The 27,378-nt window shown below is 37.5% G+C and overlaps 1 protein-coding gene across 4 annotated transcripts in view; it reads left to right on the top strand.

Moving 5' to 3' along the window:
- Positions 1 to 340: 340 nt before the first annotated feature.
- Positions 341 to 27,378, top strand: part of LOC137017252 (CREB-binding protein-like) — a 51,673-nt gene continuing 24,635 nt past the window's right edge. For all 4 annotated transcript variants that reach the window (XM_067381296.1, XM_067381297.1, XM_067381298.1 and 1 more), the window contains exons 1-4: positions 341 to 1,155; positions 16,743 to 17,392; positions 25,004 to 25,165; positions 26,214 to 26,457. In XM_067381296.1, the coding sequence (XP_067237397.1) occupies positions 1,068 to 1,155; positions 16,743 to 17,392; positions 25,004 to 25,165; positions 26,214 to 26,457 (1,144 nt within the window). In that variant the 5' untranslated portion in view covers positions 341 to 1,067. The remainder of the gene's footprint in view (positions 1,156 to 16,742; positions 17,393 to 25,003; positions 25,166 to 26,213; positions 26,458 to 27,378) is intronic.

Consider the following 27,378-nt stretch of genomic DNA (forward strand, 5'->3'; position numbering starts at 1 on the left):
CATTTTGTATACACAATAGTTGTATTTACAAATTGCAAGGATGTACCATGTCAGTTTGCGGTTACTAGTGAAAAATCTCTTTCAAACAGGGCAGTTAGTTTTAATAAAGAGGTGTCAAAGTGACAATAGATAGTAGTTGTACACTTTTGTAAGGTTACACTCAAATCTGAAATGATTAAATACATCTACGACATTTACGTGTAAACCGCGGCCCCTAGCGGCTGTTTTGGTTACGACCGCGTGACGTACGCGTTTGCGTAAGGGGCGTGGCTGCGCAGCCCCTCCCCCTCCACAGTCTGGCTGGAAAAGAAAAAAAAACTTTTTGTATCGAAGGAATCAACAGCCGCCATCTTGTCGCGGATGAGCGTCAGGATTTCGGGAGAGCATTATATCATTTTTTACGCATCCGGCTCCATCGGAACCGGCCTAAATAGCTTCCCTGCGACGAAAACGAAAAGCTTTGGGGCAAATCGCGGATCTTTGTGGCGAATATCAGCGTAATGGAGCCGTTTTTGTGGTCGGCTGGAAAACCCCCGTATATCTGATTTCCCCCTTCAGCGCGAGCGGCGCTCCTGTGCCACTCGCCTATATTAAAATATAATTTTTCCCCACATTTTTCATTTATATTACTGGACTTTACTGATTATTCGATTCGGGCTGGACATGGAGCTTGAAGGTCTTTATTTTTATTCGCAGAAAATAGCATTTTTGAAGAGACTCGCGCGAACCACTTGAAGGACTCGAGATTGAGATTTTTTCCCTTCGTCGTTTATTTTTCGGTTTTAACGATGATATAATTTATTTTTGCGGGGTTTGGGGCGATCATTAAGGTTAATTATGCGGGTTTTGGGTGTTGGATTATCATGGGGTGAATGGCGATGGCGGAGCGGGGCGCTGTTGAGTCGCGTTTGAGCCCCATCTGTTAATTATTGGCTCCTGATCGCTGAATAAGAATAGAAAAACCCGAGGGTTGATTTGATTTATTTCGCTTTGTCCCCCTTCCGGGCTCTTGGAAGACGAATTTATTGCTTTTACGTGTTTTTTTGTGAAGCGAGAGAGCGAGCACGATGGCTGATAATCTACTGGATATGGGTCCCCCCAACGCAAAGCGGCCCAAACTGAACTCACCTGCGCTGTCCTCCTCCGACACTCCAGGTAAGATGCTCACTTCTCCTCAGATCTCACCTGTCAAATCTGAAAACTTCTCAGATGTCATCTGTCATATAAGAAATCTAGATAAGGACCTCTCAATCGGGTCACCTGTCTCATAATGCATTTGCTCAGACGTCTAATATCTGGCCAGAAACCCTTTTAGACTCTAACGTGTTCAATAAGAAACCTCCCAGGCCAGGTTTAGGTAGCAATCTCATCTGTGCTATCAGAAACCGTCCAGATTAGGACCAGGTAAGTCTCAACATCAGGTATGCTGTTCACCTGTCCCACCACAAATCGGTCAGTGCAGGTAAGATTCACGGTTGTCCTCAAGACTCGGTTTATGTGGGACTCTCCCATCTCAGACCAGATCCAGGTCTTGCTAGAGATTGATAAATTATGCATTTTTTTATGACCATCTATTGTTTTTAAACTAACGTTTCTGATAACTGATGTGCAGAATATTTTTTTTTACACACTAATAACTAGATGATCATTAGACAGCAACTGAAAAAACATGCATTATAATTTATTTTATTAATAATTCTTATTAGTATTACAATTGTTGTTTATGCAAAGCTATTTTGTGACCTAAACGGGCCCAGTTTTTATCTTTGTTTTGAGTTAATTGTTAAGCTACTTGTTTCTCACTTGAGAATTAATCACTGTTATTTACTTGAAAGATAATCACTCACTCATATTATTATATTATTTTTTATTTATTTAATCTTTTTACATATTTTTCAATTGTTGCATATTGTTGTTGGGTGCTTTTATATACACAACCATCTAATTGTGAGGTTTATAGGTAGACTCAGGATTAAAGATAATCTGTTAAACCCCAAGTTCACCCAAAAATGAAGTTTGTCATTAATTACTCCCCCTCATGTCGTTCCAAACCTGTAAGATCTCCGGAACGCAAATTAATATATTTTTGATGAAATCAGAGAGGTTTTTTTTATTAAGCAACAGAATTTCCGGCAAAAGTATTAAAGGGTTAGTTCACCAAAAAATGAAAATTCTGTCATTTATTACTCATCCTCATGCCGTTCCACACCCGTAAGACCTTCGTTCATCTTCGAAACACAAATTAAGATATTTTAGTTGAAATCCAATGGCTCCGTGAGGCCTGCATAGGGAGCATTGACACTTCCTCTCTCAAGATCCATTAATGTACTAAAAATACGTTTAAATCAGTTTATGTGAGTTCAGTGGTTCAATATTAATATTATAAAGCCACAAGAATATTTTTATGTGCCAAAAAAAACTAAATAACGACTTATTTAGTGATGACCGATTTCAAAACACTGCTTCATGAAGCATCTGAGAATTACGAATCAGCGTGTCGAATCATGATTCGTGTGTCAAACCTCCAAACTGCTGAAATCATGTGACTTTGGTGCTCCGAAGCTTCCTGAAGCAGTGTTTTGAAATCGGCCATCACTATATAAGTCGTTATTTTGTTTTTTTGGCGCACCAAGAATATTCTCGTCGCTTTATAATATTGATATATTGAACCACTGTACTCACATGAACTGATTTAAATATGTTTTTAGTACATTAATGGATCTTGAGAGAGGAAATGTCATTGCTGGCTATGCAGGCCTCACAGAGCCATCGGATTTCAACAAAAATATCTTAATTTGTGTTCTGAAGATTAACGAAGGTCTTACTGGTGTGGAACGACATGAGGATGAGTAATAAATGACAGAATTTTCATTTTTGGGTGAACTAACTCTTTAAAGACATCGTTAAAATAGCCAATATGACTGCAGTGGTTCAACCTTAATGTTATGAAGCGATGAGAATACGTTTTATGCACGAAAAATAAAGCAAAAACAAATACTGTATTCAACAATTTCTTCTCTACCCTGTCAGTCTCATACACAGTGAATGCAGTGCAAAGATTTCGTGTTTATGTCCGAACGCCAGCTCGGCATTGGCCGATGCTGACGCAGGAGCCGGCCGATACTAAGTCGAGGTTCGGACGTAAACATAGAAGCTCTGCAATTGGTTCACTACGTCAACAGCGTATGACGCCCGAATCGCTCAATTCGCGCTGCAGGATGTCAATTTGCGCCTTTGCATTGACTTAACATGTAAATCACTCACGCTTACCGCTTCATTCGCGTCCGGTGTGAACGCACCATTACGGGTGTTGAACAACATGAGGGTGAGTAATTAATGACAGAAATGTCATTTTTGGGTGAAATAACCCTTTAACAGATTCAAGTTTTGACCTTAAAGTATTAGTAAAGGTTGAGATTAACATTAAATAAGATTAATATGCTGTAGAAGTATTGTTCATTATGTTAAATAATATAGTTAAAGCTGCAATCTATAAATTGTTTGGTTACAAATTATCTAAAATAAAATATTTGAGCAAGCCAATGTTCAAAACGATCTCCTTACCTTAGCCCAATTCACAACAGTTAGCTTGTAATAATCTGTTCTAATTCGAGTGGTATTGGTAGGTTTCCGCGGCAAATACGAGCTTCCGCCGTTCGTCTTTGCATCGTTACATTACGTCTGTATACATAAAGGAGTCCGGGCTATATAGTGTGTGGATGCTGCAGGTGGCAGATCGTTTGTTCTTACAGCAGCTGGAATATAATTAAACTTGTCATTTTGATGGTGGATTGTAATCAAAAAAGTTCAAAACAATAATCATCATTGACAACTGGTGTGTTGATAGACAACCCACATATACACCTCAAAACATTAGATTCTTTTAACGCTGAGGTGCCTTGCCAATGCACAACCCACGTAAAGCAAATAACTGCAATTTCAGGGTTCAAACAGAGATGGTGACAAAGAGGTAAAACCTACGGACTACAACTTGTAACAGTGTTACTAAACCACCTTTATTTTATTTGTCTTAATTGTTGAGCTGCATATTTGTCACTTGAGAATGAATAACTTGTTTATTCTAGAAAAACAATTACTTTTGCATACTTAAAAATATTGTTGGTTGCTTTTATTTAGATACCCATCAAATTGTTGCATTTTTGGTAAACTCCGTAATAAGCATCCAATTACCGATTAAGTTGAAAAGTGTGAATATTGGCAAAATATGTCAAAACGATTTTTGGTCACTCTTAATCCCACCTGTTGCATCAAGTCAAGCCAGGTTCAGGTTGAGACACTTACCAGGCACGTAAGAATCCTCTCAGACTGGGTTCAGGTAAGACTTTAACCCCAGAACCTGGTCTGTGATAATCTTAAAGGGTTAGTTACCGAAAAATAAAATTTCTTTTTCCTACATTGAAAATTTTTGTGGCCCGCCAAAATAAATTTTTGTCACGCCAAAGTTTTATTTGATCAGTTATTGTAAGTTGTTTATGAGGGATGCAGATGACTGCTGCGCTTGTGATAGGGTGCATGTTAACTGACGGAGAGAACGAGCAGAGAGCTCCTCCCTCGTGCGTGAGAACTCTATCGTTCTTCAAACTAAGCGCTGTATTTGCGCTCTCCCTTGCACATAATAATTTAAATTAACAAGCACAACGCTAAAAGTTTGGAAGACCGAATCCATGTTTCGCATGGTGCATTCAGAGAATTTTTTTCCTGAATAACTCCTAGCTGTGAATATTGCTAAAAAGAACGTCACCTCATCTTCTCTGACAGGCGTCCCGCACATGCAGCTGACATAAAGCATAATTCCAGTAAACAAAAAGAAAAAAAAATCCTATCCAGTGGTGCGATTCACACGCAACGCATCCACGACCGCTAATATCCGATTCGCGACATCACTCATTTGAACAGATTCATTTTAATGAATCGTGAAAACAACTTATCTGTCCAACACTGAACCTAAGAGACGTCACTGTCTGAATCGGTGTATAAGTATAACAAATCATTTACTCAGAACCAATCTGGAATGAGAACGTGAACGTAGGCTAAGTGTGCTTCCCCGAGAGTGGTTAGTAAGATTAAGTCTTAATTATCCACATTATTTTCTGGTTATTTCTATGACGATGTGTAGTAAATTAGGCCTACCTATAAAATCAGTTAGTTTAGACTGGAGTGAGGTGAAAACAGAACAAAGCTAGGTGCATTCAATTATGTATGATAGAAAATTAGATTATTAGTTAAATTTTTAATGCTACTTTTAAATACTGCTAATTAATTATTATTATTATTATTATATATACCAAAATAATTTTCAGGTCTAGCAAAGAAGCATCTTCTCTTACAAAGCTATGAAATCCGTTTTTTTTTTTTTTTTTTTTTTTTTTTTTTGCGAAGAAGGCAAGAAAGGACTACAGTAAGTGGTGAGTACTTTGTGGTCAGTATTGGGCTCGCAGATCACGTGGGTAGGGTACTTTTTACTGTTTGTGTGGATGACCATGGCTAATTAGCCTGGTAATACCAGACTCTGCTACTTCACTTTGCTTCGTAGACAGAGTCTGGAATGGCATAATAGAGAAGTGTTTTCTCTCTCGCCAGGGGGCGCTTGTCTGAAGTTTAAAATCATTGGTTACCTGTAAGCCAATCAGATACGTTTAGTTATGAGGTATGTTATGTGCCTGTACAGCCGCATCGAAGCACAGACATCATGCATCGAACTCAAATCTATGATTGAACTTCCACTGTAAACCTGTTGTAAACACATGATAAAACAAATGTTTATCAAACACTCTTCTTGTTCTGGCTTCAGTTTGAAAAAGAGTTGAATGTTCTCCATAACAGAGCGAATTGCATCCTGTGTCTCGTTTCCCATTTCCGCGGTCGTTTCGGTTTTCGATTTCTCTAACCTACAATGTAAAACTCGGCGCTTAGCATCTACGTCACGGCTCTCAGCCCGCCCTCTGTTCGTTGATTGGCCCGGCTGTTTCCAGACCGGTGGTAAACAGAAAGCTCTGACGCTGTCTCAGACTGAGTACAGAAGCGAAATGAAATTGAGCGGAAGTAGGAAGTCTGACGTAGTCAGGCTAATGGCTAATAGCCACCACCAAAGATTATTTTTGACCCAGGAAAAACCCTGATTAAGTAATCGCCCTTATGTTGCTCCAAATCCATAAGACCTTCGTTCATCTTTAGAAAACAAATTAAGATATTTTTGATGAAATCCGAGTTGTTGTTTTTTATCCTCCATAGAAAGCAACGTAACTGCCACATTCAAGGTCCAGAAAAGTAGTAAAAACGTTGTTAAAATAGTAAAAAAAACGTGACACTGTTGTTTAACCTTAATGTTATGAAGCAATAAAGTACTAAAATACTTTTCGTGTGCAAAAATAAAAGTAACGACTTTTATTCAACAATTTCTTCTAACGTCATTCTCCTACGCTGTTCACGTTTTGCGCTTCTGGGTGCTACGTCAGAACTTCGACTCACTGGCCGGCTCTTGCATCAGCATCACACGCATACGTCAGCCAATACTGAGTCAGCGTTCTGACGTAGAACCTGGAAGCGCTCAGCGTAAACACTGTAGGAGAACGACGAGACAGAAGAAATTGTTGAATAAAGTTGTTACTTTTGTTTTTGCACACAAAAAGTATTTTAGTACTTTGTTGCTTCATAACATTAAGGTTGAACCACTTTAGTCACGTTGACTGTTTTAGTGGTGTTTTTACTACTTTCTGGACCTTGAATGTGGCAGTTATGTTGTTTTCTATGGAGGATAAAAAAACAACTTGGATTTCATCAAATATATATTAATTTGTGTTTTGAAGATGATTGAATGTCTTGCAGGTTTGGAACAACATGAGGGTGAGTAATTAATGACAAATTTCATTTTTGGGTGAACTAACCCTTTAAGGCCCTTTCACACTGAGCGCAAAAAAAAGCCGACGAACGGTGCTTTCACATCAAACGTTAATACATTGATTGCCTTCGGCTTATTCACACTTGCACAATAGGTGGGGATTGAACTGACTGAGAATGAGGTTTTGTATGTATCTTGTAGGTTATTCCATTTGGCTTTAAGTTTAGTGCTACATTAGAAACACAAACTATCCATAATTGTTAGAATTATTTTGACCAAATCATTAAATAATCGCAGCTGAGGAGCAGGTACATTAGAGCTAAAATTAGCATCAAGCTATGCATCACAATTTATGAGATTATTACAGATTTTGCTTGAAACCCACTTTAAAGGGTTTGTTCACCCCAAAATGAAAACTGTCATTAATTACTCACCCTCATATCGTTCCAAACCTTTAAGACTTTAGTTCATCTTTGGAACACAAATGATGATCTTTCAATTTAATGATTTTTTTTTTTTTTTTTTTTGAGTGAACTAACCCTAAATCTCGCTTTGTTGTGCTGTGATTGATTGTGCCCAGTGTGAATTGCTCCATAGGGATCTATTGTTTCGATTCAAGAGCATCATCGTGTTGAACATTCGCGTCACTCAAACGTGCTTGGTGTGAAAGGCCATTTACAGTACATCAGAAAAGGCCTGATCGCTGTTCTTGTCAGCGTGATTCTGCTGCACAAAAGCAATTGCAGCAAAGGCCCTTATTTCTGGTATATGATGTTTAGTCTGTAACCAGGAGTGCATTGAATTATTGTACAACAAATCTGTGCACCATACTCTGCGCATTGAAGTTAATATTTTAATTGATTACTGATGTGGTCAAAGACACATTCCAACCATGGATGACAATAAAGATGTATTATTAGTATTAATTTTTGTTTTAGTGATGCATCGAAATTTCAGCAACTGACAATTTCAGCCAAAATGGTTTTGGAGGGCCGAAATTATTGACCGAAACGGTAATAATTTAATTTTTTTTTTCTCCTACATTGCTACTAGTTATAGCATGAAATAAACATTTGGTAAACTTATTGAAATATTTGTTGTAATCGGTTTCAACTGCATAAAGACGTCAATAAAATGGCTCGTAAACAGTATTTCACGTAACATTACATTTACCCCAGGAAAGCCATTCAGTAGACCTCATTCATGAAACGCAAGCAGAAGTCAGCATCGTCAACTTCATCTTTGCAGCTGACACTGACTCAGAAAACAATTCAAATGTTATTTTATAATAGTAAACTTACATAAACGAGGCATAGATATTCTGCCCCCCAGTATATTTAAGTAATTAAATTTAATATGAATATTTAGTCGATTAATGGCTTAAATGAACGACGACTAGTCAACTAGAAAAATCTTTAGTCAGGGACAATCTTTGCAATTGTCACTGAAGATGTCCATTCACCCTTCACCAGGAGTTTTATTGACAGGCGATCTGACCAATCATAATGTCAAATCCGCCATTTTGTCCGACAAACAAACCAGACAGGAGAGTTAATAGATTAACATCGGTGGAATTGAACTTGAAAAATGGAGTGTATTGATGTATTTCTCTGGTTGAAACAACATAACTTATGATGTTCATTCGTGTTTATGAATGCTATAACCAGTAGGAAGAGTTGATCGGTTCAGGTGCTTAAACTGAGGCGCTACAGCGATTTGTCACGACACGTTAAAGAGCCACAAAACGGTATTTATGGTTTGAATTTCTTAAAATGACAAAATTTGAAAGCTTTTTCAAACCAAAAGTAACCTGCTCTATTTTGTCTTTCGGCATGTCGTCAGGCATGTCTTTTTTGCTTCGAAATGTACTTTTCACTGCATGAGAAAGTGTGGCATGAGAGCTCCATGGCCTTTACAATGTTTTTGCAAAGAGTCAATTACTTCGGGTCAACGTGAATATTCTGACTTTTAGGGCTGGGCGAGATATCGCATGCGATTGTCACGCATTTCGTCAGTAAAGTCCGTTCCCCGATTGCCGCTAATTCGCCATCACCTGCTTTCAAATGGAGCGGCATTTAATAGACAGAACCGTAGATCACTGACAAGCTACGCAATATCACGTTCATTATCGCAGATGAATCACCTTCGATAATGAACGCGATATTGCGTAGCTTGTCACTGATCTACGGCTAAAGCAGGTGATGGCGATTTAGCGGCAATCAGGAAACCGGCTTTACTGACGAAGTGCGCGTGACAATTGCATGCGATATATCGTCCAGCCCTACTGACTTTTTTACTTATTTAAACCCCTCTGATTGGCCATTACTTTCACGCGCTCAACAGATATGTCTGTGATTGGCTACAAGCGCAATGTTGCAAAAACATGATGTAAATAGAAACCTTTGATGATCTTCATAGAGTGCCTACACAAACACTCAGGGGAATGTTTTGAAGCAGACAGAATGTAATATCAATGTAATGTAATGTAATACCGGTACTGCAGAACAGCAGTATTTTGGCTTATTTTGCTGGGCACTAAAATATTTTCAATGCAGGAAAAATCCTGATTATATTTTTATTTAACGTAATCATTCATTATTTATGTTTCAATAAATCACTCATGAAAAGTTTTTATTACAGCCAACATTTAAATTTTTATTTCAACAAGTTAAGGTCCTTGCACAATTTTCGCACGTTAAAAAATAATGTTCTGTCAATCATTTACACACGCCTCCAAAACTTTCGTCCGTCATAAAAAATTTGGATCGTGTTCAATGCTCTGGGTTTTTTGCATCCGTAGCATGCATTTTGAGAGGTGTTTTGACAATTCAGAGCCACCCTACAAGTGAACGCCAAAATCCAGTATCTCTAGCAAAGCATCAAACTGAGCCACTGACATCCTGAAGTAAACTTTGAATCGCTCGGGATAATCCTGCAGCTCCTTGATAAGGAGGTGGAACTCTCCATCCTCTCAACGCAATCTCAGGATTGGATGGACCCAATATTTACTCTTTCTTTTTCTCTTTTTAAGTAAAGAGAGGACAACCAATTCATCCTTATTGCTTGAAGACTCCATTTTATATTGTTTTGCGAATTGTTTCCGCAACGGATTAATTAATACGCATCGGATTCAGTTTGTAAGGTTTCTGTGCGTGACGAATTTAGGATAACATGTATGAAAAAACGCAAATAAAAATTTGACTTGGTATTCAAGGACCTTCAGAGTAGAATCAGAAAAAAAGTTGATGAAAAACTGCCTTATGTGCAATTTAAATGTTTGTACTACTATGTTGATTCATTTTTATTTGATTAAATGAAAGCTTTATTCTCATTTCAGTAAAAAAAATAAATTTGATCAATGGTAGATGAAAAAAATTCAGTGCATCACTATTTATTATCATAAAATGTCTTCATAAGAAATGTAATAATCATCTCTATATAATATAGTCCAGAAAGTCTTTTTTACACACTTGAACTGATAGTGGCTTTTGAAGCCGTTTTGAAGCCATTCAGCTGCTGACTGTGTAAGAATTGCTGTGGTATGTCATGACACGACACTGACTCTGATATTTATCTTAAAATGCTCTTTTGAATGAGATCTTGTTGCAAGTTATTCATAGAGGTTTGACTGCATCTCAAATGCGGATTTATTGCGTTTTTCTCTTAGGGTTGCTAATCAATGAAATGACAATTGAAATTAATCTTGAGGAAAGCAGAAGTTTTATTTCATCCCCATTTCGCGTGCAAGTTATCATGCACCATCTGTTGCGGTTTCAGTCAGCTGAATAACGCTGTTTTGCAGGGATTTTAGTGCAGTGATTCCCCACCTTTTAGAATAAAAGCCCTCGCATTTTCCAACACTATATTTGAAGCCCCAAGAGATATTTCAGTTTACATCTTGATTTAGTTTTTTAGCATGTTAATTTAGAGTTGGACTGTTAATATATATTAATATTTATATTATTAATCACTTAATTTAAACATTAAATAATATATTAAATAAATATTAAGTCAGCCTACAGCCCACTTGAAAGTTTGTTGAGGCCCCCTAGTAGGGCCCTGGTTTCATGGTTGAGAACCAGTGCTTTAGTGGGTGTGTGTGCATCTTTTTTTTTAATTTGTGAAATTATCTTTTAAGCATCTTACCGTTTCAAGCCTTGGTGTGATTTCTTACAAGATTTACCAGTTCATTATTAGACACATATTAGCCTAGATGCTATGTTTTACCTTTGGACATTTAAGATTGTAATTATGAATTGATGGTTTGTAGAGTCATAGTTTATAGGGACATCAACCCACAACTTCATAGCGTCATGATGGTGAGTTTTTCACAGGCAAGCACCGCTCACTCTCCAGAAAATGTAAAACTGTTAAAAATGTGATGACCAGTCTGTATCTTGCCTAGCATGCTTACTGGTTATGATTTCAGTGGACATCCTAATGGCAGTTTGTTTTTTGCGAAGCAGCATGTTTTGTGTTGCAGAAAGTAGCGTTTTGTTTAAGAGCATAACTGAAGACTCGCATCAGGAAATTCCACAGCTCGGCGTGGAGAGAGCCGTTATTTCCTGTCTCCCTAATTCCTCCCATGTTTTTGGATTAATATGCAACTTTTAGTGCTCGCAGAAGTTTATTAAACACAAAACTAGACATTTTCTGTTGGCAATGTGAACCATCTATGATGCTATAGGGTTGTTGGTGGTTGCGAGGGCATTGCTATGAGGTTGCTAAGGTGTTTGAAGTGGTTTTTAGTATGTTATGAATGATGCTTGACTTATTTATCACAATCACATTCTTCTTCCTTGGTGTTTTACGGCAGTTGGCATCCAAAACGCATCGAATTAAATGTGAAATTTTGAAGTAGAAGGACTTAAGTAGCATTTTCTTGTAAAACACACTCCAATAATCTCCTTATTTACAACTTAAAAAATAAAATAAAAAAATATTCAGTGTAGATGAGTTGTTTAGTAGTATGGCTTGTCAATAAGCAGTCCGCGTGTTGGTCTCTTCTCCGCTAAGTCCACACTACTCTGAAGCTGTACTGTAGAACGGCAACACATGCACATGTCCGCTAGTATGCATGCTAATTTGTGGGTTTGTGTTAAGTCTCTGTGGTCTTTTTTTGTGTTCCACATTTTTTTTTTCGCCATTTGCTGTTGTCTGAGATGGTTCCAGTGGGTGTGCTGTTTGCCAGCTGGGTGTTCCTCCTTGTTATTGTGAGCGTGTGGCAGCCGTGGGTGCACTTTTATTCCAGCCGTGTTTGCATTAGTGTACATACAAACACAGCCAAGCGTGTAAACGCTGCCCTCCACCAGCTTCAGGCAGACGGCTCACTGCGTGGTTTAATGTCTCGGCTGAAGCATGACTGATTTGGGGAAGGATGCTGTGGGGAGAACGGCTCAGCACGGATGAGATCTGATGCCGTCTGAGCGACTGCCTGGATTCATCAACGCAGTGCTTTTATGAAAACTTAAAGTCCCTGTAAAGTCATTTTAAAGTACGTGTTTTGAGCTTTTCACACCACAGAAAAATGTGTTATTAACCACCCAGCCAAATTTGAATGATTAAAAAAATCTGCAAGTAAATGAAATAAGTTATCAAAATCTCGAAAAAATAGGCAGCGCTCTCTGCTCTCAAACGCTGGGGGCGTGTCCGCTGTCAGCGCTGAAACCACACCCACTCGCGAGAGCTGCCGTCTCAACTTACTTGTCTGGTCCCCATTGACTATTGCAAGGTCGCTTCAGATGTGTGTCAGACATCGAGTACCGCAATTAGTTTTTCTACAGCTTGTTGTGCTTAACTCAGAAAGTCACACACAAGTTAGTCGCGTGCCCAGTCTATTCTCTGCTATATGCGTCAACCTAAAACTTTGTCTTATCGCAACTTTTTGAAGTAGCCTATTAAAATCCTTTAGATTTTATTGCAAATGTACATATCATGATTTTATATATATATATCAGAGGTCGCGTTAACCAAAAATTTTCCGTCATTGACGGAATTTTTTTATCAATGACGGAAAAATCTGAAGGCCGTCCGTCACGGTGACAGATTACACTCAGGGTGATCTACTGTAAATTGTAACTGTAATTCACACCCCTGTCCAGTTGGTTGCGAGTGCGCTCCAATGTAGCAGCAGAGCACTGGATCCAGAACAAAAAAAACTGGCACGAATCTTTTGCTATGCGTTTGATACTGATAACGCACAGGCGAGTACCCAGAAGCTACAACTCTCTATCACGCCACATTAAAGAGCGCCAAAACGGTATTTATTGCTTGAATTTCTTAATGAAATGGACAGAATTTGAAATCTGAGACTTTTGTTCCATATCAAAAGCAACACAAAGCGTTAAGCCTATTGCGATTTATTGGATGGGAGGCGCACAATGCACTGTTTAATCATCAACTGAAAACAGCATAGCCTACCAAGAGATCGACTATGGTTTACGAATCGATATTGGTCTCATGAATGCGCAAAACAGCAAGGAGACATTTTAATTGTTTATTAATAAAGTAATGATTTCTGAATCAGTGTCGGCTGCAAAGATGAAGTTGATATTGACTCTCATCATCTATGGATGCGCTAGAGAGAGAATGCACTTCATTCGGTTTAGTCTACATAATCAGAGTAGCCTATTTCTTTTCGTTTTGAATTAATTCGTTTTCGTTAAAGTAGGTATTTAAAGCTTTCTGTAGATATATTTCTCATGTATGTGAGGCAAGCAGTCGCTGAGTTTCGTTTCATTTAGCCTGTAAGACGCGCTCCAGTTCACGCGCCAGTGATCGCGCCCGCGCCTCCATGTCATGATTATATTGTCTGTTATATTTGCTTCTTATTTATTACATCCAGGCAATTGGTTAATGAAACATTGATTAAAATTAAGATACAATTTTTACAAAACGAAATTCACTTTAAAGAAAGGCTTTCTAGAAAATAAAACTTAATGAAGTGTTTAAAATCATGTCTGACATGTCATGTCTCCGGATATACTGCGCATCTCATGATGCATCATGCTGTTAACTTTTCATAATCAAATAGATGAATTTAAAATATAACATAGGACTATTTAAACATAAATATGAAACTATGTTTTCTTTAATGGCTACCAACACATAGCCTATACAACAGTCACGTTACAGAGAAATTTCGCGTGTGAATTACCAGTCATATTAATTTTCATATTTTAATTATAATAACACATTTAATTGCTTTTATTTTTGTTCAAATGTTATAATAACACATTTAATTGCTTTTATTTGTGAACAAAAATAAAAGCAATTAAATGTGTTATTATAATTAAAATATGAAAATTAAAATGACGGGTAGTAATAGATTATGACGGAATTTTTACGACCCTGTCCGTCAAAATGACGGACAATGTTAAAGTCTAACGCAACCTCTGATATATATATATATATATATATATATATATATATATATATATATATATATATATATATATATATATATATATATATATATATATATATATATATATATATATAAACTTTGAGTTTCTTCTTTGTTAAAAGAAGATATTTTGAAGAATGTGGGTAACCAAACAGTTTCTGGTCCTCATTGACTTCCATAGTCAGTCGTTTGAGTGCAATAAGCCATGAAAGAGAACTGAATTCAGGATTGCACGCTGTCTGAGAGGTGGCTTTCTGTGCGCACATTTCAGATGTGTCAAAGTCACATGTAAGTAACGGTCCTGTGCCCAGTCTATTCTCTGCTACATGCATCAACCTAAAACTTACTTTTCGCAACTTTTTGAAGTACCCTATTAAAATCATTCAGATACGCATTTGCGTTATTTCAATATATCGTGCATCCCTAATTTTTCTTCATATATATGATGACTGATGTCACATTCTGTTGGTTTATTTTATCAAAAAAAATTTAATTATCATTTACTCACCCTCATGTTGTTCCAAATCTGACTTTCCTCAGGGGAACACAAACATTTTTTAAGATTATCTTAACTTTTTTTCCTTAAATTGAAAGTATTTTAAAAGTGGTCCATATGACTACTGTACTTTTTTTTTCTTTTTTTTTTCTTTTTTTTTTTTTTTTTTTGAAGCCTTTCAATATTTCAATTCCATGCATCCAAAACTTTACCTCTTTGTGTTTTGAAGATGAATGAGTCTTGCTGGTTTGAAATGACATAAGGGCGAGTATTTGATGACAGAATTTTTATTTATAGGTGAACTATCCCTTTAAAGTTTTATTCTCTAAAAACCTCTAGCGATGGTTGCCAGTATGTTGTCCAATAGACTTTAATAATTAAATTATTAATGTCAGTCAAAAAGCCAAATGCTACATTAGTTTTAATCCACATTATGGTGTCACTTTTTTTTTTTTTTTTAAAGCTAGCTCAGCAGTTTTGTCTTTTCTCATTGAGTGTTGATGGTCTTGTAGGATTTGTTTTGACTTATTGTGGTTTTATACAGGTATAGTGGTTATAAAAGTTTTATAAGCAGAATTTTTAAAGATGGCATTCAAACCACATGAACACACCTGTTATCTCATTCAATATCAATAAACTCTTCTTTACGATTAGTATGATCAATCTAGATTTGTCTTTGAAAAAGTGTTGTGGATGTGCTTTATATGGCAAGAATTTTCAGATGGGTCATCTCAGGTTTTGTATGCTGACAACATATTTTTGAGGACTGTTGTATTTCTGTCAAAATAATGTAGATACTACAGTGTATTGTCAAATTACAATATTGAAGAGCTTCATGATCTGCGCCAAGTTTTAAAGGTCTGGTCTTTGTACCCATTCAGATTTGTCTCATGCCATGAGTGTTGTAAAAATTAAAATGACAAAATACATGCCTCAATACTCATGCTTTGTGATCCCTTCTGTCCTTCGTTCAAATGTTTTTAAGTGCATGAATGTCTTCATTTAAATTATGCACTTGACATATGATTTTATCTAAAGCATCTTATCTAAATCGAATTATGCAGTTTATCATTGTGCATTTAACATGTATTCATTTTACAGTATATTATCATTTTGGGCTCGTTTATTTGGTGTTTGATTGCAATGTTAGTCTATTTATTTATTTATTTTAACTTTAAAAATTAAGCACATGACTGGCTGTGTTGGTCTCAGTGGTGAGGAGGTAGACCAGACTGACAGGCAGCTGTTGAAGACTAGGGGGGCATGAGGGGTAACAGATGAGCGGCTAGAGTGATTCTTATTTTTAGCCATGAATCTGAGCACTCCCTGCTGAGAATAAGGAGACATTACAACAGCATTAACTTCCTCGCGCAGTTTTCAAAGCACAAAGTTGAGTGTATGCGTGCAAACTATGACCTTTATTAGTCAAAGCTATGTATTCATTGTTTTGACTCCTGTTAACAGTCAGAGAAAAGTTAACCGATATGGGCCAGTGACAATGTTTAGAGAGCAGGGTAGCCAACTGATGATAACTTACACATTACATATACATATCTATTGCTATTTATAATGATTGCAGTTGACATGTACACAAAATTTACTCAATTCACAAGGCTTGAAATTGCGACCATTTTAGTCGCATATTCTCTCTAAATTGAATGCGTGCAACCTCAAGATATATTTGGGAGCATGTGTGTGAGTGCAAATAATCAACAGGTGAGACCTGTTACACAAATTATACTCCTTTCACAAAATATTTGAGAAACTGAAAGTAATAATATTCATTTACAAAGTACATTTATTAGAAATTCTTGTGAGTTCATTCTGATTGGAGATGAGTTTATCCATTAACGGGCCGATTGTCAACCTAGTATCAAGCTAAAATGAATCGGAAATATCGGTTTATCACCTCTGAGCTGAATGTTGGTTTAGTTAATGAGATGATGACCTGTTCTAAAACCTTCTTTTTCCTCTTTTCCTAGACTTTGTGTCCTTGTTCGACTTGGAAAACGATCTTCCAGATGAGCTGATACCCAACGGAGACCTGGGGCTGATGTCCATGCCCTCTAACGGAGATGGAGGGGTGGGAGGCCGGATGGGGGGCACCGTCTCGGATGCTGCTGCCAAGCACAAGCAGCTGTCTCAGCTCCTGCAGGCAGGGAGCGGCTCTGGTCTGGCTGGAAACCTCAGCCCTCAGCCTGGAATGGGTGGCCAACTGGGAGCCTTGGGGAAGAGTCCCATGGGCCAGGGCTCACCCGGTCACCAGACCCAACCTTCAAAGCCGGTCGGCAACCCTACCGGTCAGGGCAACAATAGTCCCGGTATGGGCCTCAATACGGGTTTCAACCCGGCCATGATGAACAATAACAACCAGGCTCATGGACTCATGGGGCAGAACATGGCCCAGCAGGGGCAGATGATGAATGGCGTGATGGGGGCTGCCGGAAGAGGCAGGGCAGCTCCGGGGATGCAGTACCAGGGTCAGGGCATGCAGGGAACACCGGTGGGAGCAGGCGGGGGGCCGGGGGTCAGCGTTTCTGGCAGCGTATTGGCGGAGACACTTACCCAGGGTGCACCACAGATGGGGGCACACAATGCCATCAATCCCCAGCAAGCGGGAGGCATGAACAAGGTAAGTCGCCATTGCTATTTTTCAGCTCTTGCATTCTACATTTTTTTTAAATTTTTTTTATGTTCAGCATGGTTGAGTTTGAATGATTTAACATGTTAACACGAATACAAATACACTAATTGTTTCGGTTTCGACCAGCTTCATATACGTGTAGTTTCAGTTTCAACCTATAATTTCCACTTCAGATGGTAGAGTGCTATTTATGTTACTTGGATTATGTGTCATGTAGGACGGTTTTCTGCTTGTAGTATGATAATTTGCTTTGTGGTTTTGTTATTTTCCTTATCAATTATCAAAATTCAAGCCTTTAAAATGAAAGGAAATTCTGTTCAACTTGAGGTATAGACTGCTTTTCAGGTATGCTGTTTACAACTGACAGTTCCAACACATAATAGATGCAAAATACAGATTTGTCTAAATAAAGGTAGTTAAAAGGTATAGTTCACCCAAAAATGATTTACTCACTTTCAAGCCATCCAAGGTGTATACACATTTCTTCTTTCAGACAAACACAATCAGAGATATACTTAAAAATATCCTAGCTCTTCCAAGCTTAATAATGGCATTGAATAGGGGGCCTGATCTTAAGCCATAAAAGTGCATTCATCCTAGAGATGCACCGATCGATCGGCCAGGGATCGGAATCGGACGATTTCCGTCATGACCGGCCCGGATTGGTGATCGGCCGATCAGTCTCATTTCTTACAGATTCCGAGCCATCCCGTTTTGTTACCAGCGGCACAGGCAATAACGTCAGCTGCGCGTTCTCACTCTCTTCTCTGTCACGGTGAAGTGACACACACCCGCGCGGGCGCCTCCTCTCTCTCACTCACTCCTGTTAAATAGTGCTTGTATTGCGCATGATTTTAGTCATTCCTGCAGGTTTCGCGCTCACACCAAAAGCTTGCGCACCACTGATCTAAATTAGTGAAGCGAACATGCCACGCTTCATCTCAAACAGAGACCAAGTCACTCACAAGTACCAAAATAAGTGGCTTACTGCGCTTAAACTGTCAAATACATACAAAAGTATGTCAAAACCAGCGGCACAGGCAATCTTGGTGAGTATTTAAATAAACACAGTCAGTTTTGAATCGTTAAGTAGCTAAGAAAGTGAACCCGTGTTGTGTATAACAGTATTGGGTCCGTTGAACACCGTTCATAATCTCAGTCCAGTATTCATGCTGCTGTCTGTCATGTTAATCAAAGAACAAAAGACAAAAAAATCACTTTCTGCTCTTGACTGAATGCGTTTGATAACTTAAATGGTAAGAATTGATCTGTGTTAATATTTACAATAAAGACTACAGAAATTAAGGTAGGCCTAACCAATGTAAAATAACACTGAATGTGTTATTTTACATTTGATTACTTTAATTTCTGTAGTATTTCTTACCTGAATAAAAACCCAGTTAACCTGAAAAACGTAGTTTCATAGCTCTTTATTCTAGTGCATTTATTTGCGCTTTTTATATTTTATTACAGACTTTTTTAGTTGGGTTTTTTTTTTATGAAAATAAAACTTCGTGTTGAAGAAAAGTAGATTTTTGTTTGTATATGTTGTCAATTATAGTTCTAAGAAAGAAAATCAGAATCAGCAAAAATCAATATCGGCAGATCACACTAACAAAAAATTGGAAATCTGAATCGGCCAAGAAAATTGCAATTGGTGCATCTCTAATTCATCCATCATAAAAGTAATCCATACGGCTTCAAGAGGTTAATAAAGGCCTCCTGAAACGAAGCAATGGGTTTATGTAAGAAAAATATCCATATTTAAAACTTGGTAATCTAAAATAACTAGCTTCCACCAGATGGCCGTACACATATAAGAGAAGCTCATCTCATTTCTCTTTAAAAATTCTGGTTTTAGACTTCTAATTCATGACCGGTGTTTTGAGTTGCTCTATCCTCTGTGCTTCCACGTTCATCATTATGTAATGCATCAGGTCAGGGGTTGCTCTTCTGCCGGAAATCTATACGTATGGCCGTCTGCCGGAAGCTAGTTACTATAGTTAATAAAGTTTTCAAGATGGATTTTTATTTATTTATTTTTGCAAAAAAACATTGCTTCACTTCAGAAGGCCTTTATTAACTTTTTGGGCTTCAAAACATGCCCCCCGTTCACTACCATTATAAAGCTTGGAAGACACAGAATATTTTTAAATATATCTCCGATTGTGTTCGTCTGAAAGAAGATAGTCATATATACCTAAGATGTCTTGAGACTGAGTAAATCATGGGGTAAATTTCATTTTTGGATGAACTATCCCATTAAAAACAAAGAAATGTATAAATATATAGTTACTGTGGTAATTTTGAAACTGCAATGGATTGCTGTTGCTATTGTTTGTGTTAATATTGTAATGGTACTCAATTATCATAGTTATCTGTTTTGAATTGGTCATGATTAAGTGGACTGCTTGGGAAGTTTTCCAAGTATTTTTTATTTTTATTTTTTCAAAATTTGTCTTGTCCGATTGGCCTTTCACATTGGCCATCTCTCGTCCGTGGTGGGGTTTGCTTAAAATGTGCCTTAAGATCATGAAAGCTCCAGTTGCTTTTCCCCATCCTGAACTAAACTAGTGTTTGTGGCTGTGTCTTTGTTAGCACGTGTCATTGTTTACCTCAGGTATAGGCTTCATATTCATCTTATGTTTAACATTAATCTGTGCCAGCCCTTAAGGCATTTAAAGAAAAGATTGCACAGAAAGGTAGTTGTGGCTATCACACTTGTCTGACTGTTGTGGTTTTACAGGAAACCAATCGGAAACCAGTCTGCTACTCGCATTGCGATTTTTCTCACAAGTGAGCGCTCCTCAAGCACTTGTGTTGGGTTGTTGGGTTCATATTGAGAAATCAGTCAATCGATGGAGTTGGCAAATGAAACATCATGAATAACTTCACACAGGCTGCTGGAGTGTTCATGGGTTTCCATATCTGCTGTTTGTTCAGAGGTGAATAGATGTGCTGTCGGCAGTACGGCGTGTGTTTGCATTGCACACAGATTATGAGAGTCACAAGTGCAGGTGAAGTGTGTGGGATCAGAGTGTCACTGTAGTGCTACAGTAACGTATGTCTGCACCGAGCTCTTGCTTGTGTCCTATAGCAGTTCATAGGAGATCTGTTTTATGTTTTTCACAAATTCTGTTTATTTTGGTTTTCTAGGTTCTGTTTTGTGGATTAATCCAGTTTAGCATCTAAAAGAATGTCTAATCAAATTTATGAATATTTAACAGTGTAACACCAAAATTACATTTTAACCACATCTTTTAGCAAATAAAAAAATATAAGTAAGTAATGTTAGGGCTGGGTGGTATTATATGTGCTGTGTGATGATTAAAATGTGAGGTTTTGCTATTCTGTTTATATTGTGGTGGATATATTTGTATGGCTGTTAGTAGGCAGAAGTGATTTATGTTATTTACCCATTGAGATTCAGTAATGTTTTGACTTGCTGCGTTAAAGTCATCATGAAATATTCACCCTATTTTTTACATGGGTGTCATTGATCTTATTTTGAATGATTCATCCACGTTCCATTAAAAAAAAAAAAAGTAATTTTTCTCAATCTTCCAGTGAAACAAAATGCTGGACTTCTATCATTGGGTCAATTTCATGTGAGTTTTTGCGCTTGTGATGGCCACTTTGGGAAGGGAACGCCATTTGCCCCTGTCCCAAATGGCCCACTTCATAAGCACTTGCGGTCTTGAATGTACAATGACTGCCATGTGCATGTGATCGTGAAGTCCACAAGACCATAGGTTATCCCATTTGTCATTTTAAGGCACTTTTCTTCTGCATGATATGGATTGGTACAGCTCACTTTTCCACACAGTACCTAGTACCTGCCACTTATTTTGTATTTTGAGCCGCACCGATACTAAATGTGACGTGTAAACACTGCAGATCACTGATTGCTCAAAGAGTATCGTCACTACCAGCTACATTGAATTTGCGACACGAAACACTACTTTACAGTCGATATGCGCCCTCAATATGCCCTTGCCGAGCTTGCACTGAAGCGAGCTTCGCACCAGACCCCCCCCCCCCCCCCCCCCCCGACAGTTGAAGTGGCATTATGTCTCGAAAGTGTGGACTCGTAGGAAAACAAGCATTTCGTAGGACCATTTAGGACAGGGCCTTTTGTAGGGCGTTCCAAGCGAAAGTGAACATCTGTATCCATTCATGGAGAGCACTTCCATAAGTTTGTTAGCGAAGGGTACATGCGACGGTCGCTTTGAGGAAGTAATTTTATCATTTATGGTCATGTGACCCAGGGTAGTGAATCCTTGCTATTTATCTTAAAGCTAGATGGCCTGTTCCAAACAGCTACATTATGACATGCAAGTGCTCTGCCTCCTCCAAAGTCCCCAATGCAAGGACTGTGCCCTTCGGAGTGAGTAGTGCATAGGAATTCTTACTTCCAATTGGAATTTTCCCATTTGTATTCTTTAATCCTGCCCCTTTCTTACACCATGTCCTAACCAGACGCGTTGCGAAAAGATTCCAGTGACAAGCAGTTTGTCTTTCCACACCATATGCGACGTGGCTACGAGATGCAAGAAAATCAAAGACTACAGCCAATCGGAACAGCATGTGGGCGGGCTCTCTCGGCAAGTGCACGCCACCAGAGAGGAAATGGATATGTACACTATCAAATTCATGAATATTACACCATTTTACAAATACATACTGAGTTTCTAAAATATCATTGTCCCTTAATCAGAGTTTCAACCACAGAAAGACGGCAATAAAATAGCTTGCAAACAAATGTTACACAATTTTACATTTATCTCAGGAAAGCCATTCAGTGACCATAAACTCAATAGTTAGTAAAAAGAAAAAGAAGAAATCTAGAGAGGAGCTTTTTTTTGCACAATATTACATATTCATATATTTACTCTTATTAAAAAGTTATTACATTTCCCAGACTTAGTAAAAACATAGTACGTCATTTTAATAGTAGTTTTAACAAATTCATTAAAATACAGTTTCAAAAGCTGAAGTGATTTCCTTGTTTAAATTATTAAAGTATAACTCTGTATTTTAACTAATCGCTAGTGGAATAATCGAACAAAGCATACTGATTAACCAGTATAATAATCTGTGATTACTTAGTCGATTAATCGTTCCAGTAATCGGCAGATTAATCGATTGTCAAAATAATCGTTTGTTGCAGACGTACTCATTTGTACATCACAATACAGAAGAAAAGATCTGCCGTTACCTCTGTTATTTTCGTGTGTAATATTTGTAAATATCAATTACTTTACAATAACTGTGGATGTGGGCCAGATCTAGCCATTTTATTGAAGTTTTGTTTTGGAATAGTAAAATATCTCCAAATAAAGAGACCACTTAATTTTTTATTTGTTGATTTGAGTTGTATAATACAAAAATGGACATTACCACATCTATTAAATATAATTTTTGTTGTTGTTAAATTTCCAGCAAAATTATACATCTGTAATATTTTGGTGATGTTGTGTTTTGTCTTATGTTGAGGGAGTTTTCCGGTGTCAAATAACTTATTTGTTCTCTCTCTCTCTGGAAAATAAATTTAAACTGACATCCCATCAGAACCTAATAAAAATAAAAAAAAAAACCTAATAAAATTGTTGCTTCTTGTAGTTGTGGCTAGTTAGAAAAGTCAGATTAACGTGGAAGATGATTTATGGCTTGCTGTTTTAATGGCATCACGGAGCATGTTTGAGTGAAAGAGGGAGCGCGACAGGCAGCAGAGACTGTATTGCTCAGGACAGGGAGTTCCTCAGAGTGGCACGTTCAGCAGCGGCGTGTGCGGCGCTAATGGCTGCAGGCTTGCATTAGTAATGGTGGGGGATGGGCTGGTTTACACACGCCGCTGGAGGAGCTCTGATCTGACGCTCTGCTGCAGAACCGTGCTGTGAAAAGTGGTGTAAATAACTCCGGTTATAATGCAGATGTTTAGTTCTTTTTTTTTTGGGCAGTAAATGATGATTAATGGCACAAGTTAAAGTTGGCATGAAAAGAAAATTCACCTCATGTATTTTCTAAATGCACATGTTAGATCTTATTGTGAACAATTCACCCATGCATGTTTTGTTTTTTTTTAGAAAAAAACTTTGACCTTGTAATGATTTATCAAAACACATCACAATTTTTCTCACAATTCTGCATCACTCCACAAAAAATCATAGTTGTTATTCTTCTGACACTGGGTTATTAAACCCACTCATTCTATTTCTGTTCGTGGATTACACTGAAATATTTTCATTCTTGTGCATCGTATCTTTGAAGTAACTTAATAAGCATTATGTAAGCATTAAACTAGAATAGGATACAATATTTTAGCATAAAAAGCTGCCTCACAATATTACACTATTGTTCAAAACTTTGGGCTCAATAACTTATATTAATAGAAATGAATAATTTTATTCAGCAAGGATGAATTAAATGGATCAAAGTGAATGTAAAGATTTTTACAATGTTACAAAAGATAAATTAATAATCAAAAGAAATCAAATAATAATAAAAAAATATATAATGAAATGTAAATGTAATCTTCACTGTATAAATTGAATATTATTAATCTATTTTGTCTTTATATTTTGTTGTTTGATAACATTCAATGCAAAAGGGCAGAAATTTTCCAGTAAAACTCTTGAAACTTTTCAAAAATCCTGGAAAAATTTCTGGAAATGTTCTGCCCTTTTGCAAGCAGCAAGAATATTAGCCTGCTGTCACTTTAAGCGCGGATCTAATATAATGATACACATCCGTTTTCTTTGTTTGCATCACCTAAGCCATAAGCAACTATAAGTGTTTACAAGGATATGGACATTTTGACACAATTTTGCATGTATGTTTCCGTTCAAGCACAAATCAACATGGAAGTGAACGGAATTTGGTGTTCACGTGTTGTTTGCACGGCTCTGTTTGTGCACACAGAAAACAACTGACAGGACCTGAGACAAGTGCAAAACTTGTTAAATAAATAAATGAAGCAGCACAACTGTTTTTAACATTGATAATAATACTAAATGCTTCTTGAGCATCAGATCATCATAATAGAATGATTTCTGAAGACTGGAGTAATGATGCTGAAAATTCAGCTTTGAATCACAGGAATAAATTACATTTTAAAACATTCACATAGAAAACAGCCACTTTAAATTGTAATAATATTTCACATCACTGACCCCAAACTTTTGAATGGTAGTGTATAAATTTCCTATATTGTATTATCAGTACATCTTTAATTTGGTGTTTTAATGAAGAGCAGGCACTTTGTTCTCAAGCTCTGCTACACTGAATGGCAAGGCTGTATCCACTACTCGTTTGTGAGCAGACGGATGTCACTGAGCATCTGATGACAGTATCTTTTAGTACAGTCTTTGACCTATGAATGTTTGGCTTGACACCGTCTACGCTACACTGACAGAGAGCTGAACCTTGTGCCCGCAGAACGCCTTCACTGCTCTCTAAGAATATAAACTGAAACGCTACAGTGGAAGCTGTTTTGGGCCGCATTTGCTCTGCTTCTTGAACATTAGGTGAAGTGCATGAGAACTAGTAAGGTTTATAGATGCTGAAGGTCTTTTTTTTTTTTTTTCTCTCTCTCCATAGATGGGTCTTGCAACTGCTAATGGCCCATTCGGGCAGCAGTATGCACAGGGTTCGGTCCAGCAGATGTCCAGCGCTGGATTAAACGCCCAGATCCAGAACAAGGCAGCTCTCCCCAACAGCCTCCAGCCCACCCTGAAGGGTGCTTCCAGCGTGCCAAATCTGGTGAGTAACCCTCCACAGCTGGCTCTGGATCAGTCCAGAACACTTCAGGCCTCTTGTCTTTGCGTCACACGTCTATTCAGCAGCCATTTATTCATTCGGAGAGCTAATTGAGGTGCGTGTTTACATGCAGCAGAATATGATGTAAATAAACTGGCTGAATGAAGTCTAAAATTGTTGTTGTGCTTGAATATCCTTATCCAAAAACTGACCTAGACTGCACTAGCATAATATAATTAGGTTAACAAAGTATCTTAATTTTAATTTGCTATATTTTCTGTATTATTTTATAACAGAAACGTTTGGGGTCAGTAAGGTTTCTTGGATCAGGGATGCATTAAATTGCTCAAAAGTGACAGTAAAGATATTTAAAATATTACAATAGATTTCTATTTCAAATAAATTGTTCATTTCTATTCATCAAAGAATCCTAAAAAGAAAATATAACAGTTTTAACAAAAATATTAGGCAGCACAACTGTTTTTAACATTGATAATAATAAGATTGTGTCTTGAGCAGCAAATTAGCATAATATGATTTCTGAAGGATCATGTGACATTGAGTGTTTTTTTTTTTTTTTTTTTTTATTAAAATCTTACCAATCCCAAACTTCTGAACATTATATATGGTATTAAATTGTTCATTTCTCCTATCTAAAGCATATTTAAAAGCTACCTTTTAAAGTAGTCTATGTAAAAGTAAACTTATTTATTATTGGTTATGGCCAGATACTTTACAAATAACAAATGTTAAAATTATTATTCTGTCTTGTTAAAGCCAAATAATTCATATTTCTTTTTATATAAAACTTCTGCATTTATGACTGGAAGTGGTGTATCGGTGCTTTTATCTTTGAAGTAAACACCACATTGATTTGGTTAAGGCATAAAATAGATGCTTAACACCTCATTGAATAAAATCACAAATTCATGGCCTCTTGTGGCTTCATTATTTAAACCAACTGAGAATATTTTGGAAGATTTGTTTCTTTGTATTATAACATTTTATAACAGAAATGGAGCTTATATCTAATCTAAACTCTTTCCTCCAGCTGCAGCAGCAGGTGCCCTCGGTGGGCATGGTCCCGGGACAGGGGGTGTCGGCGGGCCCCACGGCCGACCCGGAGAAGCGCAAACTGATCCAGCAGCAGCTGGTCCTGCTGCTTCATGCCCACAAGTGCCAGCGGCGAGATCAGGCCAACGGCGAGGTGCGCGCCTGCGCCCTGCCCCATTGCCGCACCATGAAGAACGTCCTCAACCACATGACCCACTGCCAGGCGGGAAAATCCTGCCAGGGTGAGAGACAAAATGACACCAGTCATGTTAATCTATAACTGGACTATAGCAATTTACCCAAGCTCAGAATTTTATAGAAATCTTGGTCTGTTTCATTTCTGAGTCGATCTGAAAGTGCTTGTGTGTTCATCCAACCACATGTCTCTTTGTCGACAACCATATTTTAGTGATGACTGTACATCTTCGTGTTGTTAAACTGTCTGGCTGGCCACTCAGGCTTCATGTAAACATGGGAACTCGCTCGAGGATCTTGTGGTCTCACTGTCTAAGTATGATGGAGTCTGGAACATTGAACATGATATAATTTGGCCAGAGCATTTTCTCATAGAAAAACTAAATGCATTCAAACAAAGTTTGTTCATGAAGAATGCAATATGCCTTTCAATATGCCTGACTATTGCTAGAGGGACCTTAATATAACAAGCTATTTTTTGACATCCAATCTGGACCTATTCCGCACATTTTCACAGCAGAAATCATTATTATTTATTTATTTATTTATTTTTAAAGAATTTGAAAAAAAAAAATTTAACAATTTTTTAATGATAAGTTTGGCAAAACTGTTACAAATGCACCCATTTTGATAAATCTCGCTGTCTACACTGGAAATGTGCAACATTTAATTTGAACTTTGTTAATATATATAACAGTGAATAAAAACTTAATGGCGGGCTCCTTTTGAATTGGGCCTGTAACATACCTGCGAACTTGTCGCCATTTGGTGAAATTCATGCTAATCTGACATTGAAATAGGCCATTAATGTCATTCTTGCTAATCTGGAGTTGTTCTTTTCATATGAATGTCTTTTTATATACTTCTGACTGTCTTCAGAAAAGTTTTGATAGAATGTTAATTTCATCTTGCCTAAAGTACTGTTCATAAGAGGAGCGCTGCTTTGTATACAGGGGTAACCACTGTAT

The sequence above is a fragment of the Chanodichthys erythropterus genome, chromosome 3 (genome assembly GCF_024489055.1).
Source record: "Chanodichthys erythropterus isolate Z2021 chromosome 3, ASM2448905v1, whole genome shotgun sequence".
In the NCBI taxonomy this organism is placed as follows: Eukaryota; Metazoa; Chordata; class Actinopteri; order Cypriniformes; family Xenocyprididae; genus Chanodichthys; species Chanodichthys erythropterus.